General features: G+C 49.0%; 1 protein-coding gene and 1 non-coding gene across 3 annotated transcripts; both read left to right on the top strand.

Annotated features, from left to right (window-relative positions):
• The first annotated feature begins 636 nt into the window (after positions 1–636).
• On the top strand, positions 637–19,709 carry ZNF275 (zinc finger protein 275). Of its 2 annotated transcripts, XM_058441685.1 has the most exons (4): positions 637–749; positions 3,080–3,156; positions 12,228–12,329; positions 13,520–19,709. In XM_058441685.1, exons 2-4 carry the CDS (start codon positions 3,126–3,128, stop codon positions 14,674–14,676), a joined length of 1,290 nt encoding a protein of 429 aa, XP_058297668.1. In that variant the 5' UTR covers positions 637–749; positions 3,080–3,125; the 3' UTR covers positions 14,677–19,709. The 2 variants fall into 2 exon arrangements, with proteins under 2 accessions (XP_058297668.1, XP_058297667.1); XM_058441684.1 differs by lacking the exons at positions 637–749; positions 3,080–3,156 and having other exon boundaries at positions 12,002–12,329.
• Positions 18,256–18,359, top strand: LOC116812379 (small nucleolar RNA U13). The gene has a single exon (XR_004370680.1). It is a non-coding gene; the product is annotated as a small nucleolar RNA U13 (small nucleolar RNA).
• Positions 19,710–19,998: the final 289 nt, after the last annotated feature.

Genomic DNA, 19,998 nt, shown 5'->3' with positions numbered 1-19,998 from the left:
AAAAATGAAAGCATATGTCCACACAAAGATGTGTACATGAATATTCATAGTAGCTTTATTTATAATCACCCAAACTGGAAACAGCCCAGATCATAACCTGGTGAATGAACAAATCAACTCTGATCTATCCAAACAATAGCATACTACTCAGCGATAGCACATTCAACAACATAGATAAATCTTAAAAACATCACGTTGAATGAAAGAATCCAGACACACAATAGTACATATGATCTGATTCCATTCATACAGAAGAGTGGCTTTCCTGGTCTTCGCCCTCAGTTCCCGACCCTTCACTCCCCCCACCACTATCTTGAAGACGCCCAAGGCGGAGAGATCCCTTCCATTCCTTCTTTCCTTCCTTCGTCTGCTGGTCGATTTGTTCGCTCGTTCATTCATTCATTCGCACGCTCATTCCACTCCTCCCCACCTCCACCCAAGCGTCCAGCCGGCGCGCGCCGCTCCCCCGCGGGCTGATCAGACTTGCCTGCCCAGTCCGCCCCGCCCAAACCCCGCCCCCTTCCCGCCACGCCCCCTTTCCGGGCCAATCGGGGACGAGACTGGGGCCGGGGCGGGGCCTCGCTCCCTTAGAACCCCCCGCGGCGCTCACGGCTCCGGAAACGCGCCGCAGGGCTGTTAGCTCGGCTGGGCACGGGCGGCTCCGTGGCGCTTCCTGCCACGCCAGGCCTGCCTGGGCCGCGCCAGCGCCGCTCCACCGAGGGCCGCGCGTCGGCCGCCGCCGGGCCTGGGTGAGTGTGCGGGCCGCGGGAGGATGTGCGGGGGGCGCTGGAGGGGCCGCGGGGCGGAGGTGATCGTGGGGGCGGCAGGAGGACGTGCGGGCCTGAGTGAGCGTGCAGGGCCGCGAGAGGATGTGCAGGGGGCGCAGGACCGTGTGCGGGGCTGGAGCGAGTGTGCGGGCCGCAGAAGAGTGCACGGTGGAGGGAGGGGTCGTCTCTGGGCGGTTGGAGAGCTGCTCGGCCTTGGGCGGGCCAGAGCAGGGAACGAGTCCCGGATGACGAGTACGAAGAGGCCCGAAGGCCTTCCCGAGGCGGGCAGGGGGCGGCGGTCCCGGGTGGGAATCACTAAAGTGCAGAGGCCTGCTCTGCTCTTTGGGGGACGCTAGGAGATGGGAACCGCTCAGGGGCGAAGAGAAAGGACCCCTGTCCCTAGCGTCTAGGAGCCCGATCTGGAGGGGGCATTGTAGGGGTGGGGGTTAAAGGACTTTTCCCTGGTCTAGGGGAGGGGCTGAGCCGCAGTCTGGGAGCTGGGAGGGTAGGCCAGGTGGGAGCAGTTCCCGCTGGGGAGTCCCTCCTTTCCTTTTGAGTGGGTGGGGGGGTGGCGGTTAAGCCTCAGCTTGGTGGGGAGGATGGGGGCAGGTAGATAGCCTAGAGAGAGAGCTGTGGGGAGGCAGGGGAAAGGGGGCGGTGAGCTGAGCTCAAGGCCCTCTGTCTGAACGAGTCTTTTTCTGTCGCCCTACTGGTGGCTGCCATCTCCCACTTCAGTGCCCCCACCCCCTTAAACTCCTTTGCTGGCTCCTCCAGTCTATATTTGGGTGATTAATTACATATCTTTTCCACACACACCCCCCACTCGCCTGCCGCCCAAAGTCCATGGTCCCTTTCAAACAACCCCCTGCCCCCATTCCTGGCCCACTTCCCAGAGGTCCCACCCTGCCATCTTGTTCCAACTGAAGCCCTCCAGCCAGCCTTGGCCTAGCTGGGCATGTGGCCCCCTCCAGTCTCCTTGGTCAATGAAACATTTCCTCTTCAACCTCAGCCCGACATTTTTCCTTTACAAGAGTATTTCAGATGGGATTGCTGGAACAGCACCTCCCCTAGGTACTAATGCTGCCTCAGCCCGTCCCCACCCCCACCCCGCAACATTGGACCTTCAAGTAGAAGCCACTTGCACAGTGTCTGGCCCAGTTCAGTACATCCCCCCAAAATGTTACAAGGGGGATGTACTGAACTGGGTCCGACACTGAGTTTTATATGTAGAACCCTATTGAGCAATGATTTTCAGCCTTCTGTCTGTGAGGGACCCCTTGGAAATCTACTAGAACATGTGAATTCTCTTCTAACCATCAGCACAGACTCAGAGATAGTGGGCGCCCATTTCAGCAGGTTCCTGGGCAGGAATCCTGTCAGTGACAGAGATTCTGAGAGTTGGAGAATCTGGGAACCTCCAGATTCTAGACAGGCCCAGTGTTGAGGAGGTGCAGCTCTGCATCATAATCTCCTGGGGTGCTTGTTGAAAAATGCAGATTCCTTGGTCTCTCCCAAACCTGCGACACTCCCACATGAGTTCTTAGTGAACTCCACACCAACTTTCTCACCCAATGATCCAGCCCTTACCCAGATCTGCCTGGGCTCCTTGGATGGCCCTGGGCTCTTTGCAATTTGCATAGCATCCCACCCCACCCCCAATTTCGAATCTTTTGTATCCAGGCGGTGTTACCTAAAGGAAGCTATACTTACAATTTATTTCGATTTTTAGTAAGATGCCATGAATCTGCTTGGGGAAATGGGAACACAAAGCTTTCCTCAAGTACAACAAACACTACAAAATCCCCTTCTGGTCTACCTTCTGGCTTTTTATAGAAAGGAAGTAAGATAGAAACCCAAACAGAAAGAGACAGGTGCCCAGGCAAAGTGAGAGGAAACAGATGCCTTCCCACCCACACATACAGAAAAAGGCACACACAGACACAAATACCCCAAGAGAGACAGACTTTCCTGGTGAGACGCCCTCTCTTTAGGCCCTTCAGGATTCTGCTACTTCGAGTAGCAGCCTGTTTGCTGCTTTGGGACGAGACAGTGTGGGCCCACGTGGGGCCTTCACTTCCGCCTCCTGGCCTGTCAGGTGGAAAGAACATGAAGGCCAGGCTCAGCGTGGCCCAGGGCTTGGCTCAAGGGTTGCATCCTGGCCTGGCTAGGGTGGATCCAGATCGCGGCAGTATATATTCAGTTGAACCCTGTATCTGGCCCAGTTCAGTACGTCCCCCAAAATGTGGGGGACAGGTTCCTGAGAGGTGCACACAGGTCTGCTTCTGTTCACCTGAATTATTGCAATCCAACAGGTGGGGCCTTACCTGCCAGGCTGATCCCTTGGAGTAGTTCTGAGGCATGATGAGTCATCCGTGTGTGTCTCTTTTGGGTAAGTCTGGGTGTTTATGCGTGGTGTCTGCTGGCCTTGACGCTGGGCATGCTATCAGAAGACCCTATAGGTGGGGTTACAACATGGTGAGGAGTATCGTTTTGGTTCCAAAAGCACTTATATTTTCATCTGTGCCAGTGTTGCTGAACTGTCTTTGCCCAGAGACAGGTCTCTCAATCCAAGCAACACAACTCACAGGAGAAAAGATACTCAGGAAAGAGAATTTGGAGTCTAATCTCCCTTTTGGATGGGAGAGGGAGCTGAAGGCATCCATCTGAATTGGATATCTTGTGAGTGGAAACCTTTGAAGACACCCGTTGCTCTGGCCTAGAACTGAACAGAACGCAAGCCACCTGTTGTTTTCTGGGTAAACTCAAGCTTTAGGGCCTGAGGACATTCTGCTCCAGGTCTTTATTTAGATGCTTCAGAGAGTCCAGGTGTTTCTGGCACCCCTTGGAAGCTTCTGGAACCTTCCAGAGGAGCCTTATTTGGGTGGCCTCGCTGCCTTTCCCCTGCCCAGGGAAGGACAGCACACCTGTTAGAGAATGTTGCTTGGCTATTTGTGCAATAAAATCAGTTGAACACTGGTCTTTAGGCTCAGAAGCTACTGTTAGCCAGTAGCCAAACATCCAGCAGTGAGGCAGGGATGTCCTTAATCCAAAGGCAGCCAGAAAACATCTCATTATTACTACATTTTGTGACGTGGGTTGTTTTTTGTCTCTGTTGAGTTCAACTCTTCATTTCTGTTCTTCCACATCAAAGTGGAATGATTATTTTGAGTCTCTTAGTGTTTTCTGCTTCCATGCAGTAAATTTGATTTAAATAAGTTGGTTAAAATTTACATTGTGATCTAAAGCACATTAGCAGGAAGATTTGTTCACTCACGTGAGCTCTCATGTTTTAAAACGCATAATTTTTCAAATTATCAGGCAGTAGGTTGACATTGACATCACTATTTTCCATTTATTCTAGCAGATGTTTGTTAAACAGCTGCAGTGTAATGGCGCTTGCCTAGGTCCAGTGTGCAATTCACAGCTGACCTTGACAGGGCCTTTGCTTTCTGGGAGTTTATAGTCTTTAGACTATCTTCAGATCCCATTGAAAGAAGGAGAGTAATACCACTTAGGTTAAAGGTTGGGAATGTGTTTTCCCACAGTATTTCTTTGAGCTTTCATATTTCCCAGTTGTATGTAGGAGTGCACCCTATGAGATTCAGGACATGCTTTTGTGCTGTGAGTGAAAGTGCCTTACTTCAAGATCAGCATTACCCTGTGTGTCCATTGGGTGTGCATTACAATGATTTTCATGTTCTGTCTGGAATTCCTTCAACCTTGATTCCCCAAGATCCACTGTCAGAAGGCAGTGGACACCTGCGTTTGTCACTTTTGTCACAGCATCCAGCTTCTTTTCCTGATTAGTTCCACCATTTTAAAATAGAAGAGTTGTGCAACATGGACCCTAAATGATCCGATTGTCTCTAGGATTGATGATAATTTTATTTTGAACTGCAGTAGGGATTAATGTGTTATCTTTTTTTAATGATCTTCCTTTGCTTCTCATGCAGCTCTTTTACCTGATATACTTGATTGATTAATTACGCAGAGTTTCATTTCCTTTTGTGGAAGCAGGGCCCACTTCTTTCCTCCCATTTTTATGAGTACCTTTTAAATGATCTCCGTGTCCAGGGGCTCTGTCACTGTGGGTGGTGATCACGCAGCCACTGAGAGCTAAAGTACTCTCAGGCTAAGTCCCCTGCGTGAGCTGCTACAGGAAGGGGAACTCCTGTTGCTGCACAGGAAAGGATTATTGACAATTCATTTGGGGGTTGTGGCTCCAGGATTTCAACAGTTAATCATGCCAATTAAATAAAAACACTTCAGTAGGATTTGCCCGATTAAATTGAACACTTCAGGAGGATTCACTCAATTAAATGTGGGTGGCTTGGGAGGAGTGTGTGTGTGTGTTTGTGTGTGTAAGAGACAGAGAGAGACGAAGAAAGAGAGAGAGGAATGACATGTCTCGTTGTACAGTGAGGGCATGTTAACAGGATGGTTTAAAGGCAGCACCCAAACACCCATATATACCATTAGGCCTAGATGACACTAAGCCTCACCCCAGTCTGTCTTCTGGCTGTCGCGTGGTGTTATAGGTTGGATATTATTTCACTCTTCTCTGGTGTGGTTTGAAAAGTCTCAAATCTTGGGAGCTAGATATTAAGCAAGTTTACCTCTTGGAAGCCCTGGTTTCCTTCTCTGTGAATGGAGGCGGTAATAACCACAGGATGTGATAAGTGAATTACAGGAAGGGAGATGCATGTCTCCAAACACGTGTAGTGCATGCTCCGGGGATGGAACTGTGCTCCATTTAACATGCCCCTCCCCACACACGTTGATTCAGTCACCCCACAATTTATCACGTACCCACTCAGGGCCAGGAGCTGCTGCAGACACTGGGGACTCAGGAGTGACCAAGAATGAGAAAGCGCCCCTGCGCTGTTGGAGCTCCATTTCTCCTGGGGACTGTCAGTTAGAAACAAACAATTTCATTGGATAGTTTTTAGTTAGCAAAAGTGTTCTGAGTAGACTATGACGGGGACTAGAGAGTGAAGGCATTCTAAGGAGGTGACATTAGAGTTGAGGCCTGATGTGGGCCGGGCGCAGTGGCTCACACCTGTAGTCTCAGCATTTGGAGGTTGAGATGGGAAGATGGCTTGAGCCCAGAAGTTCGAGACAGTCTAGGCAGCATAGTGAGACTCCGTCTCTACAATTTTTTTTTTAATTTAAAAAATTAGCTGAGCATGGTGGCATGCAGCTGTAGTCCGAGCTACTCAGGAGGCTGAGGCGGGAGGGTCACTTGAGCGTGGGAGGTTGAGGCTGCAGTGAGCTGTGATGGCACCACTACACTCCAGCCTGGGTGACAGAGTGAAACCCTGTCTCAGAAAAATAAAAATAGAGTTGAGGCCCGAATTCTCAGAAGGAGCCATCCATGAGAAGCCCATGGTACTCTTAGCAGTTTCAGAGGCCACAGTCTTGGCCTGTCGAGGATTGAATGAAGGCCAGTGTGTCTGGATGTCACTGCGATGTGGCAGGGCAAGATAAGGAATTGGGGGGCTGGACCAGGGCGTTGTCAGAAGGCTAAGTTCTTAGGTCTCTGGCCTGAGGTCAGCGAGAAGAGGTCTCTAACAGGTCCTCTTTCTCAGAAGGTGTATCCACAATATCCCCCTCTACATTCCATTTGGCAGCCAAACGTCAGTGTCAATTGGAAGTGAATTTTTTTAAATGAATTGTGTAAGTAATTCATGACCAGTTCATTTCGTACTGGAAGTCAAAGTCAAATCAGACATCAAATGTATACCAGAGGAATCCAACGGACCAGCAGAGCCCTGCCCAGGTGACAGTGGGACAGAGAGGGTGTGGCTGCTGAGCACCTGAGGATGAACACAATCTCACACTGGGGAAGCCCCTGTGCCAGACAGCCAGTTAAAGATGGGAATGGGGCTGCCTTGGACTCTGGGGCTAGTGAGGCCTTCTGCCCGCACTTCTTAGGTGCTGATAGCTTGCAGGGAGGAGCCCAGGAAGTCACAACCCCATGGGCCTGTCTCTAGGCTTTCTGGTCATTGCCCTTCATGGACCGCCCACAGATTCCTGCCAGCCCTTCTCCCCTGCACTTGCCTTGCTGTATAGGGATCCCAAGAAATGCTGGGTTTTTTGCCCAGGCGGAAGGGCTGCTCCCCATTGACTCCTTGGCCTCAGCCCTTGGCTTCTCACATGCTGAGCAGCTTTCTTACTCAAAGTCTTTTAAAACTAAAATATTTTACAATTGTTATGCTTTTCTGATACCAACAAAATTCAGCTTGGTTACTAAAAATTCTCACATTACAGAAAAAGAAAGCAGATCTTTCTAGACCTTGACTCTCCCCAACTCCAACCCCATGTGGTCACATACACATTAGAGATGTGCTTATTCTAGCTACAAGTCACTCTCACTTTTTTCCTTTTTTCTCCTAAAATGCAAATATATACTTAGCCATCTCCTCCCCTTCCCTTACCCTCTTTGGGTTTTCAAGGGAGAAGTAACTATGTCTACCTGTATCGTCTACGAAGGATTCACATTTTTGTCATCTGCAGCACATCATCCTACGTTGGCACCTGTTGGTTTTATATTGAAACCCTCCAGTTTTCTTCCTGCTGAGTTCTAGAACTCTGGTAGTGTCTCCAGAGCTCTTAGCCACATCTGTCATTCATTCTTTCCCCCACTTTTTTATGACATTGGGATTTTTTAGACGCTTTCTGTTGGTTCTAGTATCATGTTTTCCATTCTCCATCCATTTACTTTTAACTTATCTGTGTCTTTATATTTAAAGTTTCTTGTAGACAGACAGTATGTCTTGTTTTTATTACATCCTGACAATCTCTGCCTTTTGATCAAAGTGTTTAGTCCATTTACACTTACCTTAACTATCCACGTGGTTGGGTTTAAGTTTGCCATCTTGCTATTTGTTTTTATTTGCCTCTTCCATTCTTTTTTCCCCTCTTTTTCTTTACCTTTCTTCTTTCAGATTATTTTTAGTACATATTTGATCTCTGCTGTTGGCTTATTAGCATGTGTCAGAGTCTTGGAGGACTTGCCAGAACACACAATCATATGTTTTACTTCTGATGTTATAAACCCCACACTACCTTTTTATTATTTTTGCTTTAAATGATTGATTAATTGTTTTTTAAAAGATTTAAAAGTGAGGTGGGTAAAAGCATTGTATATTTCCCCACATATTTACATTCCTGGTGTTCTTCATGCCTTTGTGTAGATCCATCCTTCCACCTACTATCATTTTCCTTCAACCCGAAAGATTTCCTTTAGTATTTCCTATAATAGAGTTCTGCTGGTGATGAATTCTCTTAGCTTTTGTCTGAAAACAAACTTTATTTTGCCTTCATTTTGGAAGGAAATTTTCCTTGAATATAGAATTCTAAGTTGACAGTTTTGTTTTTCTTTTAGCACTTTAAAAGTGTCATGCACTGGTTTTCTGACTTGCACATTCTCTGATAAGAAGTTAGTAATTACTCTTTGCTCCTCTCCACACAGCAACATCATTTCTTTCCTCTAGCTATTTGAAGACTTTCTCTTTATCACTGGTTTTTCAGCAGTCTGATTATTATGGGTCTTTTAAAGTCTTGCTAGGGGTTGATTGACTTTCTTGGATGTGTGAGCTTATAGTTTTCATCAAATTTGGAAAACTGTCCTGCCATTATTTCTTCAACTGTATTTTTTATCCCTCCCCCCACTTTTCCTCACCTTCTCAGGTTCCAGTTATGTAGGTGTTAGACCACTTTCTCTTACCCCAGGTCACTGAGATGCTGTTTGTTTTTAAAAACTTTTTCTCTCTGAGCTTCATTTGAGATCATTTCTATTGCTAGGTCATCAAGTTCTCTAATTTTTTTGTGTGATATCTAATCTGCTGTTAATCACATCTAGTAAAATTTTCACTTTAAATATTATAGTTCTCACCTCCAGAAGTTCCATTTGGTTCTTTTTATATCTTCTATTTCTCTCACTATATTCCTGTTTTTCTTTTAATGCTTGTACATCATTAAACTCGCTGTTATCCTTGTCTGTGAGTCGTCTCTGGTCATTTCTGTGTGTTTTTATTAACTGATTATTCTCCTTGTCCTGGCCACATTTCTGTGCTTTTTGGCATTTCAGTAACTTCTGATTGGATGTTGGGTATTATAAAGATTGTATTATTGAGTGTCTGGATTTGGGGTGGTAGTTACTTGTGGATCAGTATGATCCCTTTCAGGCCTATTTTTAAGCTTTCTTTTTTTTTTTTTTTTTTTTTTTTGAGACGGAGTCTTGCTCTGTCACCCAGGCTGGAGTGCAGTGGCCCGATCTCGGCTCACTGCAAGCTCCGCCTCCCAGGTTCACGCCATTCTCCTGCCTCAGCCTCTCCGAGTAGCTGGGACTACAGGCGCCCGCCACCACGCCCGGCTAATTTTTTGTATTTTTAGTAGAGACGGGGTTTCACTGTGGTCTCGATCTCCTGACCTCGTGATCCGCCCGCCTCGGCCTCCCAAAGTGCTGGGATTATAAGCGTGAGCCACCGCGCCCGGCCTTTAAGCTTTCTTTGAGACAGGTCTTGTGTAGCTTTGGCTCTAGGAATAGATCAGCCCTACTAAGGCCTCTGGATTCTCTACTGCGTGTCCCAGGTGATCACAGAGGACTCTCTATACTGGTTGGTCAGACCTTGAATGTCTCCCTACCTTTGTGTGTCCTGAGAATTGTTCAGCTTACAGCTTCCTGGTCACCCTTTTCCTGGGCTTTTGGAGTTTCACTCTATGCATGCATGGCCTAGTAGTCAGGAAAGACTCAAGGGGAGGCTTATACAGATTTTTTGAAGCTCTTTTTGCTGCATAACTAACTCCTTTCTGGAACTCTGCTCTGCAACTTCCAGCTGCCTCAGCTGCTCTGAATGCTGGCCTGTGTCTCCTCAACTTGGCGAAGCCACTAAGCTCTATTTGGTTCTCACCCACCCCAACACACAGTCTCGATCTGGAAATTGCCTCCAGGCAGAGAGCTGGGGCAATGAGAGGGCTCCCGTCATCTGTTTCTCTTCTCTTGGGGATCATGATTCTGTGCTTCCTGCTGTCCAGTGTCTGAAAACTTGTTTCACATATATTTTCTCCATTTTTTTCTACTTATTTATGGCAGGATGTGAAATCTGTTCCTTGTTACTCCATTGCAGCCAAATGTGGAAGTTTCTGTCCATTCTTTTTAACATAACATCTTTAATTTTGTATAAGAGTCTTTCTGGAGTAGCTGGATTTTGTGGGCCTTGAGCCAGTGTAAAAAGCCTTCCTTTTCACTGAATTATGAGTTGAATTGAATTGAATTGTCATCACAACAGGAACTGTGTAGCTGTTTCTTAGAATTCACTGAAGTGGGAGGCCTGTGATGCACGGATGTCGGTGGTTGGATCTTTCACATATTTTGCAATTTGGAAGAAGAAGATAATTTGTACAAATCATTCAGCTCTTTTATTTAACAATTTAGTGTTTGAAGATCTTTTCTTTGAGGCTTATTTTTCCAGCTGTTTTGTTCCGCTTTTCATTTGGTTGGACACATTAGAGAACTGCTGTCATGTGTACCTGTCTCGCTGTCACCGGGCTCCTTGTGTCAGTGGGCTGTGGCTTTTAAGGGCCTCCCTCCTGGTCTAGAAGCCCCCATTCCTGCTTTCTTCCCTCTGGCATCTTGATCCGGTTCTTTGTTGCCTCTACAAAGTTGGAAAGGGTCTCTCATTTCCTGGTTATTTCTTCTGATGATCTTGGTGTGCCTCCTTCCTGTGCAGCATCAGCATGGACTTCTAGGCTTGCCAGTCTCCCCGCCCTTGGCTCTCTGTCTAGCTCTGTCTTCTCCTAGCTGTGCCTGGGCTGGCATCTGCTGGTCTTGTCTTGGCTCCCCCTGGCCTGCCTCTGTTCATTCTTGGCCAGGCTACTTTCCCCATTGTTCAAGGTGTGTTTTCTCGGGCATCTCCATGCCCTGGCTCGTCATTCAGCCAGCATGTGAGAGAAGACTCAACAAGATCAGAAACCAAGGAAGAGGAAATCACCAGTCTCTTCCCAGGGGATCCAGGGACAGGGCTGTCGTCACTCATTGCCTTTTTCACTTTCTTTAGTTCCACCTACTCCCCAAGGTCTTACCCTCCCCAGGTTGGAGCCCCAGGAAACCAGGTCCTGGCAGTCCCTCTTGAGATGCCAGAGGCCCAGGTGAGCTGTGCTTCCCTCTGCCTTGCTTGGGATTCTCTCACCGCTCCCTGAACCTGGCCTCAGCCTCTGTCTCTTGCCCCAGCATGACACACGGCAGAGTATGAACCCCAGCTGCTGCCTTCCTGCCCTCCCTCTGCTTCTCTTCTGGAGGCTGCCAAGGATTGGATGTCCACTGGGCTTGGAGTTCCAATCATCCAGGTGGGGAAGCTGAGTTTCCATCCAGGAAAGTGATTGAATGGAGGTCCCTTGGAAAGAGGAGAGGCCAGGTCCATGGCCCAGGGATCCTAGCGCTTGATCAGGTTCTCTTTTCAGGACTTCTTGGAGCTGTGGTTAGGCCTCCATGTTAGCAACAGACACCTACTCCAGACCCTCACCTCTTGTCCCTGGCATTACTGGCGCTGCCCCTGCCTCATTCTAAAATAGATGGAAAGACTGATTAGCCCTGGGAATTCTTTCAGGATTTGGTGACATTTGATGATGTGGCATGGTACCTCACCACAAGGGAGTAGTTTAAGCTGGACCCTGAACAGAGGGCACTGGCATATTATGGGAACGTGACCTCTGTGGGTAAGGATGTCCCAGCCCTTCCTCAAATTCACCACCTTCTTGGAGTGGGGCAGGGGGCACATGGCTACCCCCACAGAAGCTCACCTTCTCCCTGGGTTGTGGGGAAACACAATGGGTCTGCCACACCTGATATGTCAGAGTAGTATGAGCTCCCCCAACTCGTCTTGGCATGGAAAGAACCCCTCTCAGTCTTTTATTGGGAAAGAAATTAGAACACTGCCACTGTAATGTAGAATATCCTTTTCATTTTAATGCACAAATTATGCAAATTGCATGGCCATTTGGTTTGAGTTTATTTGTGAGAAAGATTGACGTGATCAAGATCTTGTTCACTCATTAGGGGTCTGCATGTGTGCAATGGGGAGGAGGTTTTAGGAGGAGAGACTGTTGGGAGTCAGATTTGGGAGCTGTGGAAGTCCACGTGTCTGGGAAGAGCATGAAGTTAAATGTGTGAGCTCTGAGTGGGTGGACAGGGAGAAGGCAGGGTGAGCATCACCTCCTCAGGGTGGCCACTTGATACTCCACAGAGCCTCCCCCAGGTGGGCCCAGAGCCTGCCTTCCTCAAGCTCCTGGAAGGAGCCTGACCTTGGGAGACACCTTTGAACTGAATGAATTACTTGCCTAAAGCCTGGTCTTTGAAAATTGAAGGGGGTTCCCCTTCAAAGGCCTTGCCTGTGTTCCTCCACTATTCTCATGTCATCTCTGGCTGTCGCCGTAACCAATCTCCTTTCCCACGGGCAGGCGTTCCTGTTTTGAATCCTGCCTTGGTCCCTCATCTGGCACAAGGACAAGTGCTATTGGTATCAGACCCATCGCCCAACACTGATCCCGCTAAATACTCTGGTGAGTGAAAAAGAAATGTGAGGAAATTGGGGGAGACCCAACCAAGCTGCTATGGGGCTTGGGTTAGGGTTGGAGGGCCCAGCTGAGCTATTAGGCTTCAGGTTAGAGTTGGGGGTCCCAGCTGAGCTCTTGGGGTTGAGGTTAGGGTTGAGAGAAACAGCTGAGCTCTCAGGGGTTTGGGTTAGGGTTGGGGGCCCAGCTGAGCTCTTGGGGTTGAGGTTAGGGTTGAGAGGATCAGCTGGCCTCTTGGAGGTTTTGAGTTAGAGTTGGGGGGTTCCAGCTGAGCTCTTGGGTTCGGGTTAGGGTTGAGGGACCCAGCTGAGCTCTTGGGGTTGAGGTTAGGGTTAGGGGGTCCAGCTGAACTTTTGAGGTTGAGGTTAGGAGTAGAGGGGCCCATTTGAGCTCATGGGGTTGAGGTTAGAATTGAGAGGATCAGCTGGGCTCTCTGGGCATTCGGGTTAAAGTTAGGACCCCAGCTGAGTTCTTGGGGTTGAGGTTAAGTTTGGGAGCTCTGCTGAGTTCTTGGGGTTGAAGCTAGGGTTGGGGGGCCCAGCTGAGCTCTTGAAGTTAAGGTTGGGAGGGCTCAGCTGAGCTTTTGGGGTTCTAGTTAGGGTTTGCGGAGCGCTGAGCTCTTGACGGTGAGGTTAGGGTTGAGAGGATCAGCAGGGCCCTTTGCAGATTCGGGTTATGTTTGGGGATCCCAGCTGAGCTCTTGGAGTTAAAGTTAGGGTTGGGGGGTCCTCGCTGAGCTCTTGGAGTTGAAGTTAGGGTTGGGGGTCCCAGCTGAGCTTTTGGGGTTCTAGTTAGGGTTTGGGGCCCCAGCTGAGCTCTTGACGGTGAGGTTAGGTTGAGGATCAGCAGGGCCCTTTGGAGATTCAAGTTATGTTTGGGGATCCCAGCTGAGCTCTTGGGGTTGAGGTTAGGGTTGGGGGGCCCAGCTGAGCCTTTGGGGACATGTGTGGCTGCTCTCTGGTCACAGAAGGGGTGACCTCCTCAGCACCACTGTGGTAGAGAGTGTCCAGAATGAGGCCCTTCTGCCCCTGGCTTCTGCAGTCCTGGCTTCTGGTGGCTTCCGGGCCCAGGCCCCGTGCTCAGTGGCTGTCTCAGAAAGGAAAAGATTCTTGACAAAGGAGAGGCCCTTCCCTCCTTCGTCCTCTGCAGACTACACTATCTTGTGTTTATCGTTTCAGAAAGCACCTCCACGACCCGACACCAGATGAAGGGGGAAGACGCCCAGCCACAGGAGATGGCGTCCACAAGCTCCCCAAGGGCCAGTCGTCCCAGTCCTGAATTCAGACAGCACGGGGACTCTGACGGGAAGAGAGGGAGCCCACAGAATCTGCCCATAGAACATCATTTTGCTTGTAAAGAGTGTGGGGACACCTTTCGGCTTAAAGTCCTGCTTGTCCAGCACCAGAGAGTCCACAGTGAGGAGAAGGGCTGGGAATGTGGCGACTGCGGGAAGGTCTTTAGGGGGGTGGCGGAGTTTAATGAGCACAGGAAAAGCCACGTAGCTGCGGAGCCCCGGCCTGGCCCCAGTAGGGCCCTGGAGAATGCCGCGGAGAAGAGGGAGCAGATGGAGAGGGAGGCGAAGCCCTTCGAGTGCGAGGAGTGCGGAAAACGGTTTAAGAAGAATGCAGGCCTGAGTCAGCATCTGAGGGTCCACAGCAGAGAGAAGCCCTTTGATTGCGAGGAGTGCGGGCGGTCCTTCAAAGTCAATACCCACCTCTTCCGACATCAGAAACTTCACACTTCGGAAAAGCCTTTCGCCTGCAAGGCGTGCAGCAGGGATTTCCTGGATCGCCAGGAGCTTCTCAAGCACCAGCGCATGCACACTGGCCACCTGCCCTTCGACTGTGACGACTGCGGCAAGTCCTTCCGAGGGGTCAACGGGCTGGCCGAGCACCAGCGCATCCACAGTGGGGCCAAGCCATACGGGTGTCCCCACTGCGGCAAGCTCTTCCGAAGGAGCTCGGAGCTCACCAAGCACCGGCGGATCCACACGGGCGAGAAGCCCTATGCCTGCGGCCAGTGCGGCAAGGCCTTCCGCCAGAGCTCCAGCCTCCTGGAGCACGCACGCATCCACAGTGGCGAGCGGCCCTACGCGTGCGGCGAGTGCGGCAAGGCCTTCCGCGGGCCCTCCGACCTCATCAAGCACCGGCGCATCCACAGTGGACTGAAACCCTATGAGTGCGACAAATGCGGCAAGGCCTTCTGCCGGAGCTCTGGCCTCAGTCGCCACCGGCGGATCCATAGCGGGGCGCGGCGCTGCGAATGCAGCCAGTGTGGCCGCGTGTTCAAGAGGCGCTCGGCACTGCAGAAGCATCAGCCAACTCACCACGAGTAGAAACACCCCGTGGTCCCGCCGGACAGGGACGGAGTCCCCAGAGGGGATGGCAGAGTCAAAGGAGATGAACAGTTTTGTAGCGCTTATATATTTTGTCTTCCAAAAGGTTGAGACCGATTTATACTGCCACCAGCAATTTGTAAGTGTTACGTTATGCCCATCAGAAGTAGCTTGTACCATTTAACTTAGTTTGGCTAGTTTAACTGGTAGGAAGTACCATCAAGGGATTTCAGTCCACATGCCTTGAATCCAAGAATGAGAGAGGACAAATCTGGATGTGGGGTAGGGAGGGGCTTAGAGGTCATCAACTCCAAGCTCCCCCCGCCCCAGAGAAACACACAGAGCTATTCCACCATGGCGTCCTTATAATGTGATCCCAGCTTTCCTGAAGAGAACGTTGCCCTCATGATTTTTGGCCTACTTGAATTTATAAATTTTTAGGGATGTAAATAGAACACTCATGTCTTAAAATATTTAATTTATTAATTTAGTTATACATACATACTGTAAATCACATATTATATAAAATAATATATTAATTTAGAAAATACCCCATTTTTGCCACCCTCCCTTTCACGAAATCATTTTACTCTGACTCCTCACCGTCTTCACCAACATGGGAACCCTGTTTGAGTCATCAGACAGTTTCAAGACACACCCAGTCACTTCCATCCGAGCTCTGCACAGTAGCTCAGTGACGATCCCTTCATGAGGCTCTCATTAGAAATTTTCTCCCAAGCCATAACACCATATTTACAGAACATTAGGACGATTTCTCTTGTCGTTTTTTAATCTGTCCTGTGACTCTACAACATAATCACTTAAGGTCATACTTTTTGAAACAACCTTTAAACGTCTTTTCTTTTAAAGCACCCAAAATGTCACTGTGAGGCCAAACGCCTAGTAACAGTTACTGAATCTGGGTTAAATGTCTGTATCTTTTTTTCTTAAACCATTTCAATTTGGTGTCCCCTATACATATCCAAAACTAGCATCGACTGGGGTTGTTTTGAACTAATGGGTCTTGTCCTCAAGCAGCACAAAATAGTTGAGAGCATGCCCCTAAGAAGAGATACATCTCAAGGACTCAAGTGCAGGGTGACGCCTCCTTTTGGAAACGAGCCTCTCCTGGTATCAGGCCTAGATGGTACTTCTCCAGCCTTCCGTTTCTTGCTCTGTAAAATGGGGGTGATCACAGCACCTACCTCCGAAGGTTATCAGGAGGACTGCCATCGTGCCTGCAGAGTGTCAGGACCACCAGCCTGGCACGGAGGTACACACTCAGTGAAGGCCATCTGCTATCATTGTCATTGTCATAGTTATTGCCGTCATTCTGTGGCTTATCAGTTCCAGAACTGGGGATAGACCCCAGGCCTCCTGACCACCAGTCTCATCTTTCTCTTATGCGATGACTTAAATGCTGTTTCTGTTTTTTGCATGCAAATTGTCTGTTCATCTCCTTTGACTAGTTATCAACTTACCTTCGGATATATTAACTTTACGTAGCAGTTCTTTCTATATTGATGGTGATGTTCTCTTTTCCAATTTTATTGCTTTGCTCTTTGTAGCAGTTTTATTACGTTTTTGTTGTGAAAGCTTTTAATTTTTACATATCCAAGCATTCATTTTTTGTCCACTCAGTCATAACTTTCATTGCTTCTGTAGCTAGATATGGTGACATTTTCTCTAGAATTTTAATTACAAACAAAAAGCTGCAACCCCTGCCCATCAGAAGGTGAGTACACCAGGTGGGCAGGCTGGATGGAAATGGGCCAGAGAAGCAGGCTCTTTCCTCATGCGAGATGCAGACTCCGTGTCTATCTGTGGGCACCACTTGACTATCCAACCTGGCCACTGCAGCACACCGGAGATGCTCCCGTCATAGATTAGCCAGAACTCCGTGACTGCTCATCAATAAAGACCCCGCCAGCAGCAGCGGGGCTTGGCCTCACCTAGATCAATGGAGTGGTCCAAACTTAGTCTGGGAGCAAGCAGCCCAGCCATCCTTTGAGCTCCTGGGAGCCTTGGCAATGCTCGGAGTGGATTCAGTGCCTGATCAGCAGATTCACCCAAGAAACATCTCCTTGGACACAAGAAGACTCGCCTAGACCACACCCTCCTTTCAGCCGGTGACTCTAGAGCTAGAAAGAGATTGGTTCATAGGCTTCTGCTGTGGGCAGCTAGGGGAAAATTCACCCATGTGTTCTGGCATCACTTCCTATAGCCACACCTAAGCGAGGGCAACAGAGCAGAGGCTAGGAGAGGAACCCTGCCCATCCAATGGCTTGCGTGTTATGTTGATAGAAGCTGGCAGTACTGCCCTGGGCTATGACTTGCAACAGCCATGCCCAGGAGGAGCACTAAAGCAAAGGTTTGGAGGGCAGTGGAACCCTTCTGAAAGCCTGTGTGGCATAGAAGTAGAAGCCAGTCCTCCTGGGTCTGAGCTACCATTTCCAGCGGGCTCCCCCAAGAGGAACAGCAGCAAGGGCTAGTGAGGAACCTGCCCCTCCAGTGGCCCACAGAAGCCACAGATAGAAGCCAGCCCCACCAGGACTGTGCTGTGACTTCCCAGCAGCTGTGGCTGGGGACAGGGACACTTGGGAGAAGGGCAAGGAAGTGTGCCCTTCTCGTGGGCCCACCAAGGCTGAGGCAGAGCTTCCTAGCAGACACAACTTGGAAGGGCTTCTCAGGCCCCCATCCTGGGAAGCAAGGTCTTACAATGACCCCTGTGACCTTGGCCGGAAGGTCCTCTCAAATGGACTCAGGCCACCACAGTGGCACTATGCGACATCTCCACCCTGACCCCCAGGCTGGAGAGGAGCCAAAAGCACTTGTTACATAGTGATTCCTTTTGCCCTGTGGGCCTCAGTTCTTGCAGTAGTTGTGAATCTGTGTCTGAAATCACTACTTTCTTCTCGGATCTGTTTTCTCTTTTCGAGTTGTTAGGATGTGTTTTGTACAGCTGTCATTTGATAAAGAAGGTTGACCTCTACCAGGGGCAAGTCTGGCACCTTTACCTAGAAGTACTCTGCCATGTCTTGCCCGTTCACTCATCGTTTGTTGGGTTTCATGAGGGATCCCATTGAAGTAGATCCCTTTTATGAAGGGATCCCATTGAATGCAGCATTAACTCAGAACGTAGCATAAAGTCGTCATTGCTCCCAGCTGGGACGTGGTGTCTTGGCCTCCCTTCCTGCCGTCCTTGACTCATTCCCATCTTCGGTTCTATAATTTTCTCTCAAACAAATGCTCTTTTAGAGTTAACACTAAAGATCTGGTCTTTGCCGTCAAGGTTGACGGAACAGCTGTTCATGGTGTTTGCGGTGAAACCCGTGTTCTCTTTCAATGCAGTCTGTGGCTTTAACATGTGTCCTGTAATTTCGCCAAGTTCATTTCTCGCCTCTGGTAACTTGGGGGATGGATTTCCTTGGACTCTCTAGGTGTACTGCTATGTCAGATGCAAAATATCACCCAGCTTCCTGTCACATATCCTTGTCTGTGCATTCATGCATCTACCTCATTCCGGTTTTCTTTCTAATCTCATGTATTCCTATTGCAAGGGAATGTGTTCTTTTCCCGATCCTTTTGTAGTTCATACACGTGACAATTGGGTTTCCACGCACGTGTGTGAGATGTGCCTCCTTCAAACCTTGTTACTATGTCGGCACATTACCCGCCTGGCATGGAAAAAGAAAAAAAAAAGAAATATGTTCTTTTCCTACCATTTGAAAAAAATCCTCCATTGCTTTTATTAGGGTTTTGAATACTTGTGAAAATTTTCAAAAGAAAGTAATTGTTTACTATTTTTGCTGCTTATTACGATGAGCTGTGTCCGTTAGCTGTGTCACCCCACTCTTGCATTTCCAGAATAGTCCCTACCCAATTGCAGCGGGCATGTTTCTCGAGTGGTGTTGCATTCCACGTGCTTGATTTTGTGCTAGAACTGGCACAGCGCCTGCCCTACCTGCAGCCCTGGGTTGTGGCCCTGTTGCGTACCATGTGATTTGCCACCCCCCTTCTAGGCCATATTAATTCAGCCAGAACTGAACACCTGACCCAAGGGCAGCAAGCAATCATCAGAGCATAGAGCTGGCAGAACACGGTGGACCACGGACACCACCAGACTTTCCAGATCTGAAATGCAAACAAAGAAACAGAAGCTTCTAGGCATCAGAAGGTGTGGGGAGCAGCACAGTACTCAGAGGAGTGAGGAGCGTGGCGCCTGCTGGGAGGAAGGCCTGGCCATGGTATGTTCTTGGATTTCTGGCAGCAGCCCTCATTGGTCCACGTGCGTCCCCACTACAGACTCCTTGACTTGAGCCAGCTTGAGTGGGTCTCTACTCTTTTCTATTGTGTTTTGCCACTTGGCTGCTTCCTGGCCAAGTCGCACCTGACTGCGTGAACACCTGTTCAAACGTGTGTTCTCTGTTCACTAAGATGGGTGAAAGTCGATGCCTTCTAGTCTCAGTGAATTTAACCTGTGATTTTATGTCTAGGTATATTATTCCTTTACTGAACCCACCATGTGCGGGCCATAAAATGAGTGAAGTCACAGTGCACCCTGTTCTCTTATTTTCGAAGTGTTTCACGATTTCCGGCGTGTCCATCAGATGGGGGGATTGCTAACTTCTCTCTTACTCATGTACTTACATTCTGTAGTTCTCATTGCATCACTTTGGATGTTTACTTTGAAAAGCAGAAACTGTCTCTTTAAACTTGGCGCTCATTGTCATTTGCGTATCTCTGAGAACAATAGCTATGTCCCACCCCAGTTTGTATTAACGTTGGTTGTTGGCACTTTTTTCTCATTCCCCCCATCTCATTACCTTGTCTGTTTTCTGGCACTCACTATAATCAGCCTTGCACTAGAGCTGTTTGTGGACTTGGCTTCACCCCCTCCTCCTCAGCCCTCCCCCACCCATTAAATTGTGAGCTCTTAGAAGACAGGGGTGGCCTTTCATGTCTGATCCCCTACCAAATCTAGCACAGTGCCTTGCATCAAGTAGATTTCAATAAATATATGTTAAATGGCATTGGTCTTCCTTGACGTCTTTTGTCAAAGCTTCATTTACCACTTCCCTTGCTCCTTTCTCCATGCCATGGGGTTCTATATTTGTCCTTGCACTTGGAAACTGTCCCCTCCTGGGGTCCAGGTGCTGTTTGGCCCCTGCTGGGGCCTTGGAGGGAAGAGGAAGCACCCTGATGGGGAGGCTGGTTTTGCCCGGAACTCTGAGCTCTCCCTTGGCAGAAAGGGGTCTTTCACTCAGCCTCCCCTCACCGCAGCCAGGGCTCCCCAAATCGGAATTCCAGGTGGGAGCAGAA

Source organism: Hylobates moloch, unplaced genomic scaffold (assembly GCF_009828535.3).
Source record: "Hylobates moloch isolate HMO894 unplaced genomic scaffold, HMol_V3 SCAFFOLD_7, whole genome shotgun sequence".
NCBI lineage: Eukaryota > Metazoa > Chordata > Mammalia > Primates > Hylobatidae > Hylobates > Hylobates moloch.
The sequence above is the reverse complement of the archived record's forward strand: the minus strand, read 5'-3'. Positions and strand labels throughout refer to the sequence as shown.

What these genes read in the sequence shown, in the direction of transcription:
- ZNF275 (XM_058441684.1), top strand. Translation starts at nt 12,095, where the DNA reads ATGAATTACTTGCCTAAAGCCTGGTCTTTGAAAATTGAAGGGGGTTCC. An exon ending in TGATCCCGCTAAATACTCTG is followed by an intron (nt 12,330 to 13,519) that starts GTGAGTGAAAAA and finishes TTATCGTTTCAG; the next exon opens with AAAGCACCTCCACGACCCGA.